The sequence below is a fragment of the Cyrtonyx montezumae genome, unplaced genomic scaffold, assembly GCF_038088225.1.
Source record: "Cyrtonyx montezumae isolate F1298 unplaced genomic scaffold, pur_monq_1.0 scaffold_3, whole genome shotgun sequence".
Lineage (NCBI taxonomy): Eukaryota > Metazoa > Chordata > Aves > Galliformes > Odontophoridae > Cyrtonyx > Cyrtonyx montezumae.
Window position 1 is genome coordinate 155,940,294 of NW_027072034.1, and position 15,789 is coordinate 155,956,082.

The 15,789-nt window shown below is 42.3% G+C and overlaps 1 protein-coding gene across 7 annotated transcripts in view; it reads right to left on the minus strand.

The window, feature by feature from the left end:
- CELF2 (CUGBP Elav-like family member 2) overlaps positions 1-15,789 on the minus strand; it is a 375,872-nt gene that overhangs the window by 238,790 nt on the left and 121,293 nt on the right. For 2 of the 7 annotated variants that reach the window (XM_065743747.1, XM_065743748.1), the window contains exon 1: positions 3,908-4,210. The exons of 4 other annotated variants lie outside the window; for them this stretch is intronic. In XM_065743747.1, the coding sequence (XP_065599819.1) occupies positions 3,908-3,981 (74 nt within the window). In that variant the 5' untranslated portion in view covers positions 3,982-4,210. Of the gene's footprint in view, positions 1-3,907; positions 4,211-15,789 lie in introns of those variants that run through there. One more of the 7 variants, XM_065743749.1, reaches the window with a different exon arrangement.

Below are 15,789 nucleotides of genomic sequence, written 5' to 3' on the forward strand. Positions count from 1 at the left end.
TATAACTACCGCTAAACCAAAGTTAAAGTGAAATGCCAGTACAAAGGTGAGGCTGTGGATTCAAAATAGCTGTATACAGGATATCCATTTTCAGTAAGCAACTCATGGTTTGACATTCTACATACAAAAGGAACAGGCAGCTGATAAATTAGTTTTGACAGCATGTTGAGCTTCCCCTGAGGTAAAGTTTGAAAAAAAAATGTTAGGACCTCCAGTTTATGCTGGAAAAGTCCCTGTTTTGCATGTTTGGTGGGGAAAGGTTCTGTCTGTTAAGTGCAAGAGCGACCCATGAATGACAACATCCTTTCTTTATTAAACAATGCATGCAAAGAGTATCGAAGATTGATCTTTACTGCCTTTTAAATCGGCATATTGCACTTATCTGATTTTGACTTATCTTGGGGAAAAAAAGAAAAAGAAAAAAAAAAGACAGGAATTCAAAAGTGAATGCCTTTCATGCATAATTGCCACGGAGCCCAGGCAGCTGCATGTGAACTGCTGTAAGCCATCTGACAAGAGTATCACATTTTTTTTTACACGATACCCAGATATGAACTACTGAAGTAAAATCTGAGTTGGCCTTGGTAGTAAAAAGGGCTATTTCTCATTTACATTAAAGGAAATCCCAGGCAGTGGAACACACATCATAAAACCAAAAAACCTTTTGAGGTATTTCACAAATCAGTGTAGGGGTTTACAATGATGAATAGTTAATACTCAAAGCAACCACTTTACAACCATCTTGTTGGCATCTACAGGTAACTCAGTGAAATTACTAAGCAAATTACCATGAACTCAGGTTTCATGACTGTATTTAGGAGCCATTAACCCTCTCCAAACCTGCCCAAATACACATTCTCTTCCATTCATATTTCATCTCCTCTTTGTATTTGGTCAGTCCTCAGAAATGACACGTACAAGTTACGAATAACATCAGTTTCTGATCTTTCAATTACAGCAATAAATTATTTCTGCAAGAATTTGTGATATATGGAACATCCAACTTGCCACCTACTCTCAAGAACAAGAAGTTCATGCTTCATATCCTGGAGTGTCTATTTTCCAATGTTATTTTCCATTAATGATTTTATTATTTTTTTTAGTAAAACTGCCAATCAGTTGCTAATCAGGCAAAGTAATGGTATGCATATAGTTTAATTACACTAAATAATCATACTCAAAGTATCTGATGTTCTTTTACTTATATTTGTCTAGATAGTAGAAGCAGCAAAGCAAGGAAGGCAGCAACATTTGAGAGAAATTAACAATTTAAGAGAGGTAAGAGTATTTTAACTATCAAGCTTGCACTAGATTTTCAAAACAGATATGAAAAATTTAAACTCTTCTTCCCTATTGCACATTGAAAAAACAGGTAACACTGAAAATGTCCTTTCACAAAGAACCTTTGAATGTGTAAACAATGTGAAGTGTAAGTGATACTGCACGGTACCAATTCCTGATTTATAGTGGCATTAAAAAGAGAGAGAAAAAAAATCCAGTTCTGCAAATTTGCACTGCAAAACAGAAGAGATTTTTATACGCATCCTGTTAATTGCCTCACTCTAAAATAGGAAATTCCTTTCTGCTAAAGACCAAACGAAGCTATACTCAATGGCTAGACCAGATGGCAAGGTTAAAAGTTTTGTGCTGCATCATAACTTCAAGTATGCTCTGCGCTGTACTGTCACAGCACAGCACGCTGCTGGTGTCTCACTACACGTCTGGGGCAGGCCAGCCAGAGGGCAAGGTGTGAACATGCCCCTGACCCTTTATGCGTAATCAAACTGCATTCTCTTCAGCACTGATTAGTCCAGAGAGCTGGGGACTGGAAAGCAAATGCACGTTGCTAGAGGGACAAAATAACATTTTAAACAGCAAATCACACAGTTTTAGAAAGGTGGCTTTGGAAAGCTTCCACTGGGAACATTTAGTTTCAAGATTTTTGGGGGATGGATGCTCCCTTCGTAAAGAGGGATTCACTTTCAGTATTAATTTGTACGCATGACACATGATCCCTTGAAATCATAGAATCTTCACAATTACTTCAACTGACAGCAAAGCAAAGCTTGGCTAATACAAGGAAGCAGCATTTCCAGAACATCACAGTGCAACCACTGAAATGAAGGAGGTAAAGTTTTTTTTTTCTTCCAAGAAATTCCAAAGTGCTCTCCAGAATATTTAGAAGGAACCAGTATCAAATCCTACAAGGATGCGTGTGCTGGAGCAACCCCCTCTCGGTTCCCTTGTCCCATCCCAGTATTTACATATCTGCTTAGATGCTGATATATATCTAGAGTCATCTCTGTTTCTTTGGACATGCATGAAGACTCGTGCCTGGTGAACACTGACTGTGTTTCAAGCTGTGTTAAAATACATTGTGGATGTCTCCCAGAGAAGAGGATCACAGACAGCATGCAGAAGCAAGAGTCTGACAGGGTACTCCCCCCTTGAGGGGCAAGTTGGAGATAAAGTTATATAAGCCCAAGAAATAACACAGCATCATCAGATGCAGTTATTAATGCCTCTGAGCTTGCAGGTGTTTGTTAGAGGCAGCTTTCCTCACTGCCTGGGAGGACAGCAGGTAGAAAGTCTAATCAAAGCATAGACAGTGAAGACAAGGGAAAGTGTAGCTGTGGCACGTCCCTACGGAGAGCCGCAAGGCAAGCAAACTGAACGTTCAGTGGAACTTTGTGCCCTACAAGTCATACCTATGCCATTTTTATGCAAAAGGAGAGAAATACAGCACCTTTTCCAACTCAACCTAGCTGACCAGTGCCAATAAAAACACAGATCTTAAAAGAGGAGGGGGGGGGGGAAGGGAGGGAAAGACAGTAGAGAACTCATTTGAATTAAGATCACTAACCAGAGGCAATGGGCACCACTTACACAGACACACTGCTGTCCTCCAAAGACTAAAAAACCCGTAAGTCATTCACACGAAGGAGGTTCTCCCCCTGCCCCTTTCCCCTCTCCATCGCACTCATTAAATCCCAGCTGCCCGAACAACTGCCTACTGCCGAATACCTCCGCTCAGACACGAAGGGAAACGCTCCACCTGAGCAGAAAGTTTGTTGCCAGTAAAAGAGGTAACAAAAGTCGGAATCGTCTTGGAGGGAGGCACAGTACACAACCTGATTTGCGCAAATCGCAGGTGACAGTCTCTGCAGCACGCCCGGGTTTATTTACATTTGTAACTTAAGCGCTGCTTCAACCGGAATAGCTCCAGTGCAGAGTCAATGCCAAAGCCTCTCGGTTCATTCTCATGCAACTCAAACCACATTTGTCATCCTGATGAAAGAAGAAAAAGCAACAAAATAAAAGGCATTCTAGAAACGGTAGAAACGCAGCACGGCGCTCAGCATTCATATCTTTCATCATTCCCCCCTTTCCTAGTTTTGTTTTTTGTTTTTTTTTTTTCCTCCACGCGAGTCTTAGGTTACCTGAAAATTCCTGTCAATTGTCAAAGCCCAAGAGGATGATCATAGAAACTTTCAGCTCGAGATTAATGGAGCAGAGGCAGGCGATGGGGAGACGCTTCTCCGCCTGAAATCCCAGCGTTCGGCACCTCCCGATAAACCTTATCACCGCTCCAACTGCACGTAAAGCGCAGCGCCTCGTGCTAATTAACACTCCCCGCACCAGAAAGCTGCCGGGACTTAGGAAATAAAAAGGGAGAGAGAAGAGCCCCGCTTTCCGCCTGCTCTCAGCCCCGTGGCAGCTGATGCTGCCGCTCCATCGGAACGTGGGAAGCGGGACCAGGCTTCGAGGAGCGGGGGGTCGATCCCACCGCACGCAGCGATGCTCACGTTCCCCCCCCACTACCTCGGCCGCCCCAATCCCGGCCCTCTGGGGAGCGCAAAGCGTCTGGGCGGGCAGGGAGGAGGGGAAGAAGCCGGGTGCCACTTACATTCTGTCAGAGACCAGCAAGCGGCCGTCGACCATCATCTCCGGAAGGAAATCCAGCTTGAACGAAGAAGTCATGCTGGGCTCCGGGCGCGGCGGTCTGCAGGGAGGATGTGGCGGGGGCTCGCCGGATCCCACAACTGCTCCGGGCAGCGGAGAGGCAGGCACAGGTGCGGAGGCCTCCCCGCAGCAGCCGCCAGCCCCGGCAGTTGTCACATTTCTCTCCCCCTCTTGCTTTTTCCGCCAATCCCCTCCGAAATCGACTGCTGAGGCAACTGTCGGTGGAGCGCCAGGTGCTGAGCGGGGAGGCGGAGCCACCTCCCCGCTGCAGCTCTCCGTTAACCCCTGAGCCCCCGGCGGGCACCGCCGGTCCGGGGAGGAGGCCTAGCGGGGGCCCCGCCGCCGAGCATGGGGAACCCGAGCCGAGCAAAGTTTGAGGCTGCAAGCGGAGCCTCCGCCAACTGCCCCTTCCTCAGGAGGAGAGGTCACGCCGAGACTTGCCCTGCAGGAGCTGCACTGAGCGGCAGCCCTCATCCGGGATCCCTAAAACACCTCGCGCTGTTGAGGTTTTGGGGTCCACCCGCTTGTGGGGTGGAAGGCGCAGCTGTCTCGCTGCACAGTGGGCACTGGGGATGTGTGTGCACCCGAGCGGTTCAGACTCATCGCCCCAAAGTGGGGGGGCAGTGCTTCGTGAGGTGATGCTGTGACAGTGAGCCCACCTTGATCAAACACCTGGATTTCGGTGTGGCATTTACAGAGCGAGCCCGCACATCTGTCACCTGCCAGAAGCCCCTTCCCAAAACCGTGCTGCACTCGGGGCTGTCCGCAGTGAAGGCGCAGAAGTGACAACGCTGAGACATGCACCAAATTCCACACATACAAACAGGCGAAGCGGCCCCCCCACGCTTCCACCCCCTGAAAATCTGTATAAATTTTCCTCTGCCTCTCCAAAACCTCCTTGCTTCAGTACATAGCAGCTCCAGGCGAGAGAATATTAACATATTTGCAAAGATTACTGGAAGATCTGAGCAGTCTAGACAGACAAAATGTTTATCTGCATTGTATTTGCTCCTCATTCTGAATCTCTCTCCGCGTTTCATAATTCCATTTGTTCCAGATAATCAACACTCAAAAAAAGCAACAAACTCTGATTAAGCACTACTACACTTAAACTTTTCAGGTGGTATTTCAACATAAAATTAAGGGAGGCCGGTGCATAAATATGCTATAAATTGCACCAAGTTTTAGTTAAATTTTGACCACCATCGATTTGATGATAAAAATACAGACTAGGCGAGTTTTCAGGGTCCGGTTTATTGCACTCTTCAAGGTACTTTTCCATTTTAAACAGTTAAAAGGAAGAAAAACCCCTCAGGCTGCTAAAATTTTTGCCTACTTTGCAAGTCTAAAGAAAGAAAAGGTTCGCTTGGCCCTCAGCGTAATCCCTGTAGGACAGCTGCAGTCCTGCACAGATATCTGTGGTGTTATTAATCTGCTCTGTTCTATATGTTCACATACTGTCCTCAGCACCATGGCACCTAAACATCTCTGTACAGAAACACAAAGCAAAGCTATGCCTCTCCTTTACTCCATTGATCGCAATTCCTCTCCGCCAGCCATCCGCCAGAGCGTGGGCCTAGAGAGAGGATAAAAAAATAAGTGCAAAGTGCAAATAAAAGGGGAGACCAGCACAGCTCTCTCTAGCTGGATGCAGCCACCTGGGTTTTGATCTGAGGCCACCATGGTGGTTAATCCAGCCCAGAGCAGAGTTGGATTAACTTTCAATTTCAAAATCTTGCCACTGCAGAAGGGGCAGGTTTTAGCTCGGGAGAAATGCAGACAGCTCTGTGAGGATGAAGATATTCCTGCAAGAAGACTCCGCCTTCCCTTCACCCCGTGTGGCTCACCGTCGCTTTGTTGGTGCTACATCTGGGAGACGTCACTCTCCCCAGCCACCTTCAAGGACCGCATTCCCGCTGCTGCTGGCTGAAAAGTCATGGGATGGAAAGGACAGGGAGGGGGGAAGCATCACAAATAATTTTGCTACAAATCTGACTACAAGACAGTGAGATCTTTATAAATTTGCCCCATTTCACAAGGTGTAAGTGCTTAAAAATGCTTCATTAGAACGTATGTTCTTTTGAAATATTTATTTTCCTTTTAATTACATGTGAATTAGCTGGAAGAAGCTGTAGGGAAGCCCTCTTACTGACTTAAGCCTTCTCAGCAGTTTGTTAAATTCTAGCCTCAAATCCCTTGAGGGAATAGTGGATTCAAAGCAGCTTTTAATCATACTATAAGGAGGGTGAAGTAGTATGTAAGTAGGTCATAGAGAAAGCATTACAAGTGCATAGGTTACTGCTTTATTTAACAACTACAGTGTAACACACTTTTCAAAGCACATTTGCTTTTGCCATTTAAAAGTTAGAGGCAGGAACAGGGTCAAATGCAAAAAGAAACCCAGCCTATAAAAGATATTGAGATAGAACTCCAGGAAGGCTTATGGGGAGAAACTGCATTCAGATCATATGGTTCTCAAACATAAATAATGTAGTGCCTATGTGTGTATTAAGTCTCAAACACAGATGGTAAGTGGTTAAAAAAAAAAATATATATATATATATATATATATAAATCAACAACAAAGATCTGCGCATTGGTTCTGTTACCTGTAATGGTATTGCCACATTCCTGAAAGGCACAAGTGTGCAAAATAGCAATTTTTACTAAAAATGAAGGAACACTGCTGAGGTAAATGAGTGGAAGCTTTGGTCTGTTATTACAGTACAGAGGGACACGGAGAGGGGTAATAGCAAATGAAGCGACATTAATTTTCACGGTATATATCAGAGAATAGAGGTAAACAGGAGCTTAGAGGAGCTTCTTTATTCCTGTGCAACCACTGTCCAAGAATTTTCAGCTGGTGGGAGTATATGGGCATTTTATGGAAGGAACCTGGAATCTGGAATCAGTGGTTTGAGGAATTTAACCTTATTCCAGCTACAAATGCCTCTTCCCCAACCTGCTCTCATTTCAAAGGCCCAGACCCCACCTGTCCCACGGTTGCACTCTCAGAGCCTCACTTTCTCCATGCATCTAACGAAGCAGATAGAACATTTCTACCTCCCATTTGCCGATTAGTCATCATTTAAATGGCTTTTCAAACTGATAACGTTAGATGCGGTTCTCCAAACAATTCAGCCTTTGAAAATGAACACCTCTTCAGAGCAAAAAGAAAACCTACGCAATAGAGGTAGGACTGGAGAAAGACAAAGGACTTGTCGGATCACTCAGAAGTATATGAGCTCACTCTGACATCACTGCCACCGTTCTCATCCCTTCCCTTCCATGTACCCCAGCCAAATCCAGCGTAGTGCTCACCTCTCCAGACCCTGCTCCTCACTCGCTCCTTAACTGCCATTCTTTTAATCTCCTTGCCCCCCAGTGTTGCACCAAGGAAATGCTACCTTTGGAATCACTTCAAGGGAAAGTTTCTGAGTGACTTCATTCTCCACCAAGCCTGCAAGGCAGCAGGAAGAGAGTTCAAATCCTCTGCTTTATTCTCCCCTAAGCCAATGAACATGCTCTGGATTCAGCTTATCTCTGACATCAAAGCAAGTTTCTAGGAGGGGAGGCAGAATCAGAGCTCAGCAGCGGTACTGTAAATTCGGAGTGGGCTCAAACGACTCTGGTGGAATCACTCAGGATCTTGCACTAATGCAAGTGGAAAAAGAAATCTGGTCCAGATAGTACTAGTGAATACAAATCAGGTGTTCGCTATCTATCACAGAGAAATAACCTCCTGGGTAAACCATGAACTGGGAAGGAGTAGCATGGCTAATAGAAGAGAACAGAGAAAAAAAAAAAAGGAAATGAGCCTGCCTGCCTATCAGCAGTGAGCCAGGAAGTCTATGGGCTTCACACAGGTTCAAGAAAGGCAGTGGAAAGGAAACCAAAGCACATAAGCACAAATTGAAGAAAGCATGTGTGCAGTGCTGCACAATTGTCTGAAAGCAGTGAGTAATTAATGTGAAAAGCAGTAGAATTCTTTGAGCAGCCAAAGTAAAGGACACGATTCTGTAGTTTTACCCTTTTCAGGTATTTTGAGTATCTGTAACAACTCCATCTTTAACAGTTAGGTCTGACATTGGAATAAAGTTTTGCTTCCTAAAATCTTAACTTTTCAGTAAGGGATTTTTTAATTACCTTGCATTTTCTCCTGAAACAAAACAAAACACCTAACAGCTTTCCCTTCATCATGTTTTGAGGTACAAAACAGTTTGCATGTAACCAAAAGTCTTCTAAAAGAAGATTAAATTGTCGGCTAGGAGTGAACAATGAATTTTAAGTACTGAAATCTCAGTTGCTTGTGAGGAAGAACCTAGCTCTATGGGCTATTGCAACTAATCAGTAATTTTCAGAAATAAACGTCATTTAAAATTAGCCCTGTAAAAAGGTATCTCAAATTAAGCATTTCTAGAGCTTTCACTTGAAGCATACTGATGTTATGTAAACTTGGTTGCTATAGTAAAATTTCCCACTCTTTTTTTTTTTTTGTTGTTGGTTTTTTTTTTCCTTTCGATTTTATACCACTGAAGGGGTGATTTCATCACTCTCTGGATATGAGGCCTTTGTTCCATTACACAGGTAACAACTCAGTCTTCACGAAACAGTTAGGCAAGGTTTTGTGGCACAAGGCAGACACTCTAGGCTACCGAGGGCTTTTACAAAGCTTTGGAGGAACACCCAACTTTGCTAACAGTATTCAAAGAGTTAGGATGGTCACTCATGACTAATGGAGTCAAATCCTGCTTAGTGCTGGTGCTGAGCATCTGGCCAGTCCCATGTGTTCCAGTTGGGCTCTCTGTGGCAATCTAAATGTCTTTAGGACCCAGATTCACCTTCCTGTTGTTTGTTTACAGCCCTATTGAGAAGTGTCACTTTTGATCTGTAGGTGTTGCCTTTGTGTAGTGCCTTAGGCATCGATAACACAAGACAAACCCAGTCCTCTTGCAAACTTGGCAACCCGCATTGACTTTCTTTTTTTCTTTTTTCTTTTTCCTTTTTCCTTTTCCCTTTCCCCTTTTTCTTTTTTTCTTTTATATTTTATGAACTATATTATAACTCACTGATTCCAGCACCAAACAAAACTCAACCAGGAAAGAAAATAGTGTTCTACACGCTCTAGGCAAATCTGATTACCTTCTAGATTAACAGGCACTTCAGCAAAAAAAACACCAAAACCAACATATTTCCAGGCAACCCTGAAAGATCAACCTATAGTAGAGACTTCATATGGTTGGATTTGGTTTTTATAGCATACTCAGGTGAAGAAGCATAAGCTTGTATGGCAAGATGGGAAGGATCACACATCTGGTGCTCATATGTGCAGAGCTCCATTCTCACAAATAATGCCTTCACTGGGCAGGGGAAAAGCACACCATAACCAAAAATCTCTTATCCTAGCCCAAACCCACTGTGACAACTACTAGGAGACAATAAAAACTCCTTCATGTTGTCATCACTTTGAGATTCCTGAAGGTTTTTGTCCAGCCTGGGGGCTGGTTACTGTGGGAGGGACAGGGGGAAGTGGGAGGAACGGGCTGGGTACAGATAAGGGCTGGATCTGGAGTGCGTGCTAGGGGAAGCAATTCCCAAAGCAACAGGCAAAGGCGGTTGCAAAATCACAATATAGCAGTGGCAAGGCAAGTGGATGGATAAGGGACATCAAAAGAGACAGGAAGGCAGAAGTAGAGTTCTTTTTAAAAACCAGATGGAAACTGACTTGTGGGGCTTATTACAGCGTCTAAATTAACCTACTACCATGCACCTTTGAGTAACTGCAGGATCTTCAGAACATTAACCTCTATCTTCCTTCCTATTCACTGCTGCCACGTGTTTTTCTTTCCTTTTCACCACCACCAATTGGCCCTCGCCTTACACTCAATTTGCAACATCTTTAAGGTCTTTTTTCATTTATCCGTGAACTGCCTAGCATACATCTTGGTCCTCAGAAATAACAAACAATCACTCTGATAATATGTAAAGTAACTAGCTTTGTTTGACATTGTTATTTCCTGCAGACAGAATCCATTAAATCAGACATGAAGGAAAGAAAGAAAAGGCTCCTACAGCAACTGTGAGGCATTTAGACTTGCAGAAAGCTGCACCATGCCTGTTTGTATTTCTGTTTTTTTTTCCCTAAACTTACATTGTGAGCGTTGCCACATAGGTCAGGTCAGAAGGTCCACCTAGTCCATGCCCTGTCACTGATAATAGCTTGTAATGGATGCACAGAGATAGAGAATGAGTAGGGCAAGTGTACTGTCATCCTTTCCATCTTCCAGCAGCCAGTGGCTTGGGGATATTCTGAAGTCAAAGACTGAGTCCAGACCAAGATGTTTAACAGGTTCAAAATCACCGATTTGGATTTCTTTTTTCCCTGAGTTCTCTCTCCCAAAGGAACATTTATTAAGTCAAATGTTTATTTCTCCCAGAGCTGCCTGTTAAATAGGATGTTCTTAACAATTTCAGAGATTTCAGACTCAGTACAACAAATAGGAACACTGGCTTCCCTTCTGAAGCAAGACATTAAAAATGAGCTCTATCTTTAACATAAAATATTTCACTTTTGTACAGTCACAACAATTCATCGGGAACTTTTGTATCTATTAAATAATACCAAAATAATTAGCTGTGAGGTTCCTAAGGCTGTAAACTATTTTGTTATCCCTTTGTGAAAATGACCCGCAGGAAAAAAAAAAATTGTGGTTACTTTGGATTGCTATGTTCAGGCATGGAGGTTAACTAAGTTAAATGTATGTTCATCAGCCGTGCACAGGCAGATCTCCATATGATTCATCTGAGCAGTTCTGCAGAACACCTGATGTTGCCAATGCAGTTCTGTTAGTGTTTTGTTATTTTTAAAGGGGTTATATAACTCTCTCATTAAAATTAAATGTGGGTTGAAATGATGCAGGCAAATTTTCAAGCTTTAGAGTGAGCTTCTTCCTCGCAGTTTAGCTGAAAATAGATAATTTTTTAGGCAGAAGAAAAGGAAAATGAAACCAAGAGATTGTTACAGTGGAAAACAGAGTCTCTGAGAATTCAAGTTTTCTGATAATTTACCGTTTCCTTTCTAGAGGGCCTCAATTCTTCAGATGCTGACCTGCAGTTTCCAGGGAGAACAGGTGCAGGATTTGAATCTTAAATTCACTCCATAGCACAGCCATAGCATCATCCACAGCTATCTATACTTGCAAGGTTCAATTTCCAGATGATCTGCGTCAGGGTGCCCTTGCTTTTCTCTTTTCTCCTCTATTTGTCTAAAAGGATAGCAAATTCCCACGTTCCCTCTCTAATTTTCTGTATTTTTTTTCCCCTCCAGCCCTCTGCTCCCTTTTCCTCCCTGTGACAGACTGTTGTCTGGCATCCTCAAAGGCTGCTCTCGAAGATGACCTGCTGATTTGCTGCCATGGGAACTCGGAAGCAAGGACAGTGTTTCCCCCTTGTGCACCCAAAGGCACATGCAACAGTTCCCAATGCCACCACTTCCCATATGGTAAAAGTTTGCCCTCCTCCGTTTCAGTAACACTGCAGGGACATCACGAAGGCTGTGCCTTAAATAACAGAAGAGAGTCAGCTCCTCTGGTGTCCAGCTCCTAGCAGCAGCCACTGCTCAATTATTTGGAGGAAGGTGAAAAAGTCTAATAGCAAATGCGAGCATGCAAATTGCTTTTCAGAACTGATGGAGAAAAGCTTAGGCAGCAAAGCGTAAGACTCTAGAAAAACCCTTTCTAATGTAACAGCAGAAAGCATTATCATCATATAAGTGCCATGTTTAAAACTTCCTAAGCAATTTTTTTTGCTCTATTACTCTGTTCTATTCCTCTGAATCAGAGAATTGACCTAAAATTAGTTTATTTGACCAGAATGAGGGACACAGGCTAGCACACTAGCCACTAAGTTTGCTGCATAGACAGACAAGCAAGTAATCCTCTCTGTTCCCCACTCCGAAACACAATTTTGGGTGTTTTAATTGAAATAGAAGGATCATTTTTACTTGGTTGCATTTCACAGGGCAGCTTGTGATCCACACTGTGTCATTCACAGTGCACCAGTACAGGTTTACAGAACACGACATCTTCCCACAAGCACTAACTCTTAAGGGCCTAATCTAGTAATGTGGTCTTAATGCATGATATAATTTCATGAGCCACCCAGAAAATGAGTGGAAATTTGAGAGCCGATGCTTTCCAACAATGTCAATTTGGCCATTAGTTGAGAAACCCCGAAGATGTATCTGTCTGGTATTAGTCCTCGAAGTGGTCACTGCTCCTTAGCAGAGCAGAGAGAATAAAGTTGTGAATGAGAATAGCTAAAATCCATTCTGCAATCCTCATTACTACTTAGGGGTATGTAAGTCTCAAGATCAGAATGAGAGATGAAAAAATTAGGGTCCCAATGAAGATTCACCCTAAATTTGGAAAAATTCCTACTTAGGCATTCACTGCCTTCATCCATCCCAGAAAGAGAATTAATCTTCAGTGCAGCATTAACTTGCCAAGACCAGTATTAAAGTGAGTTTAATTGCTGCATTTGCTTCCGCTGCAGGGTGAAATAACACAAAAGCAAAACAACAACAAAAAAGCTGTATTTTTGCCATGACATGAGTGTTAGAGGAAAAATCCAGTTTTTGTTTCCTCTGTGAGGATGCCAGCAGTCCTGTTTCATAAACTCCAGCGATTCATCACTATCCCAGGCAGCCAATCACTCGACAGGTCAAGTCGGAATGGGCTGCGGAGCCAGCAACTCCTGCTGCCCTGATAATGCATGTCATTCCAGGCATGGCGACATGCTTTCTCAACAGCTGCCATTTTCAGTTACCCTTTATATGGCTGACATACAAGTAAACGTGTTGGAAGCAGTAAAACAGTCATAGGGAAGCAGTTGCAAAGACAAATAGCACCTGCACGTGATAATCTCTAATGTATTAGAGAGTGAAGAAGAATATGTTCTAAAACAGGATTTCTTTCTTTTATAAACATCGCTTTACATCAGGGAGTTTACATGAGCGTGTGTGTGAAAGAGAGAGATTTTGTTTTATTTTTTTACAGTGTGCTCAAATAAACGTCCAGACATTCATCTTGGTTATAACCCTAGTAAATGTAACAAGAGGGAAAAAAATACAACACAGAAAAAAAAGCTAGCCATCATTAGAGAAAAAAGCTTGCCACAGTTCACCTCTGAGATAAGGTTTGGTATAGCTAGATCCTCCTGAATTCAGTAACGCTCACTTTAAGAAACACTACTGCTCTAATTAAGGGAAAAGATAATGGTTTTCTTCTGTTGTTTGTTTTCAGCTTTTATCCCTTATAATCTGACTTAAATTTCATGAACTACTTGTTCAATAGCTCGTCTCTGAATTATGGGCAGTCGAATAATTTTTTGCAGATGAAAACTAACTGTGAGTTCTAGGGGAAGAGGATTATGAAATAAACAGCCACAGTAAGCAAATGTTTAAACTCCTGTGCACATGTGCATGTGTACATACACTCTGATGTATAGCTGCTTGTTAGACAGAGAGCATACGCAAAAACACAGAACATGGAGGGACCCCATGCCTGCACATAAATGGTAAAATAAAATAAAAATAACTACTTTCCATAACAGTGCTGGAACAAGATTTCAAATGCATAAGATTATCCATATTAATTTATGGTAATCTGCAAATGAATGCTGCAGAGACAGTACAGGTTATCCAAAATGGTACTTGCATTTAATTTGAAACTACCACAAAATATCACCACAACAGATTTAGTTGCATCTTCTAATACTCCCCAAATAAACAACATGCGAAAGACAAAGTAAAAAGCACGCTTCCCCTTTGGAACAACTGTCAAAGGAAAGCCAAGCCTTTCTTTCTATACAAAGTCCTCCTCGACATCTTGCTTTCAGATTTCATCAACTTAGGTGTTTTCAGGGCTGTAAGCAGTGAACTTTCCATCAGCAGCATCTTCAGCTAATTAACCCTCCTGATTACAATAATTAGTATTGATTCACTTCTGAATGACTTCTTAAGTATTCAAGCACAATCTACACTTGCAGTAAAACTTCTAGATATGAATATTAATTGAATGCTCTCCTTTGTTTTTCAGCCCCAAAGGTATAGTTTGCAATCTTATATACTTAAATTTGATAACAGAAACACTTCAGTTTTATTCTCATTTAACAAAGAGAGTATTAACATGTTGATGTTGCCGATTGTGCTTCGTGAATCTGGAAAAAATATAGACAAAGAATCCAGGCTAATAAATAACTATATTTCATTTCCATTTCCCATGGCAGAATGGGAAGCCAGGTTCCAGGCTAGCGCTTTGCTCTGCCAGGTACGACCAAGGACAGTATTTCTTTTTGGCATTACTCCTGGTCATTGCAAGAACAAATAACAACTCACGCAGAGTCTGTATTCGTTCTCTTAGCACTGTTATGGAAACAGATGTTGCAAAGTTTGACAACTGCTAGGCACCACATTGCTTTGTGAATGGGCGAGATTCAGCATAGGTAAGGCTGAGGACACCTGTCATGTTAATGCATGAGAGCTCAAAACCTATACAGTCTCTCAAAAGCTAACAATTTTGTTCAGGCATGCTAAGAAATAGCGTATGTTACAGATTTGCTTCACTTTCTTTGATGTTAATAATAATTGTTATGGCTCAAAAAGCAGTATTTCAGTAAATATTCATAGAATTTTTATTTTTATTATTATTATTTGTAGCAGTATTCACACAGATTAATTCAAAACTTAGTCTTTGATGTGAATGGAATGTCAGAAAACACCCTTGGAAAAAGTAAAAAGTAATTGGTAATCTAAGACAAAAAAAATCAGCACCAAATGGATTTTATGCAGCATTTAATCTGAAAACATAGGAACTACTGTAAGTTTAGCATGAACTCACCTGTGAGAAGAGCTCTTGGGAAAGAGTTTTAGTACTGAATAGTCCTTCTAAGTGGAGGGTGGGTGAGCTGCCCAGGTGTCTCTGGGTGTCTGCTACAGATGTGGCACCCACCCTACTCTGGGCAGTCACCAAAGGGGCATTTCTGTGTCAGCAGAGCAAGCTGTGCACTGGGTTTCCCGGCACAAAGGGCATCAGCTGCCAGAAAGCACAAGCTGCGGGCGGATAACTTGGTAAAACACAATGCACCTGGTGCTGGCAGTGGAGAGCAGTTGTGAACTAGTTAATGTTTGTCTCCAAAGAAGTTCTCCCAAGAAAGTGAATTACTGCATGGTCCCGTTGTATTACACACCATCCATGCACCCTTCATGTTTATGCACAGCACACAGCACGCGAGCACCACCTGATAATCCATAACCTCTAGGCTTCAGGTGTATTTTATGCGATATTACCTTATTATTCATGTAAACTCTTTCCTATTGATTTATACCATCTCAACACACAAGGGAAGGAGATGAGACAACAATAGAAAAAATGCAAAGAAGCATAACAAGCGCTCAGAGTTGCCTCATAAAACATTGTTGTTGAAAATACATGCTTAGAAAGTTCTGATCCGCACCAATAAATCTTTAATGTTTTGTTTTGTTTTCTTTTGTTTTAAATTAAGGAGTCCTGAACCTGTATAAATCATGCACTAGGATCTGGGTCAAAAAAAAAAATATCATGAAGCCCTTAAGATTAATCGACCCAAGTGAAAAATAAACCCACTGACAACCATATACCTGTTCTCTCGGAAAAAAAGATTACGATTATACTAAAAGTGATGTATTTACTTAACATGTAAACTATTTAAAGGCTTTAAACAGCTTCAGAAACTCCACAAGACCGAAGACAATTCATTTCATTTAAGACAGGCTGCTGTCCAAGTAAC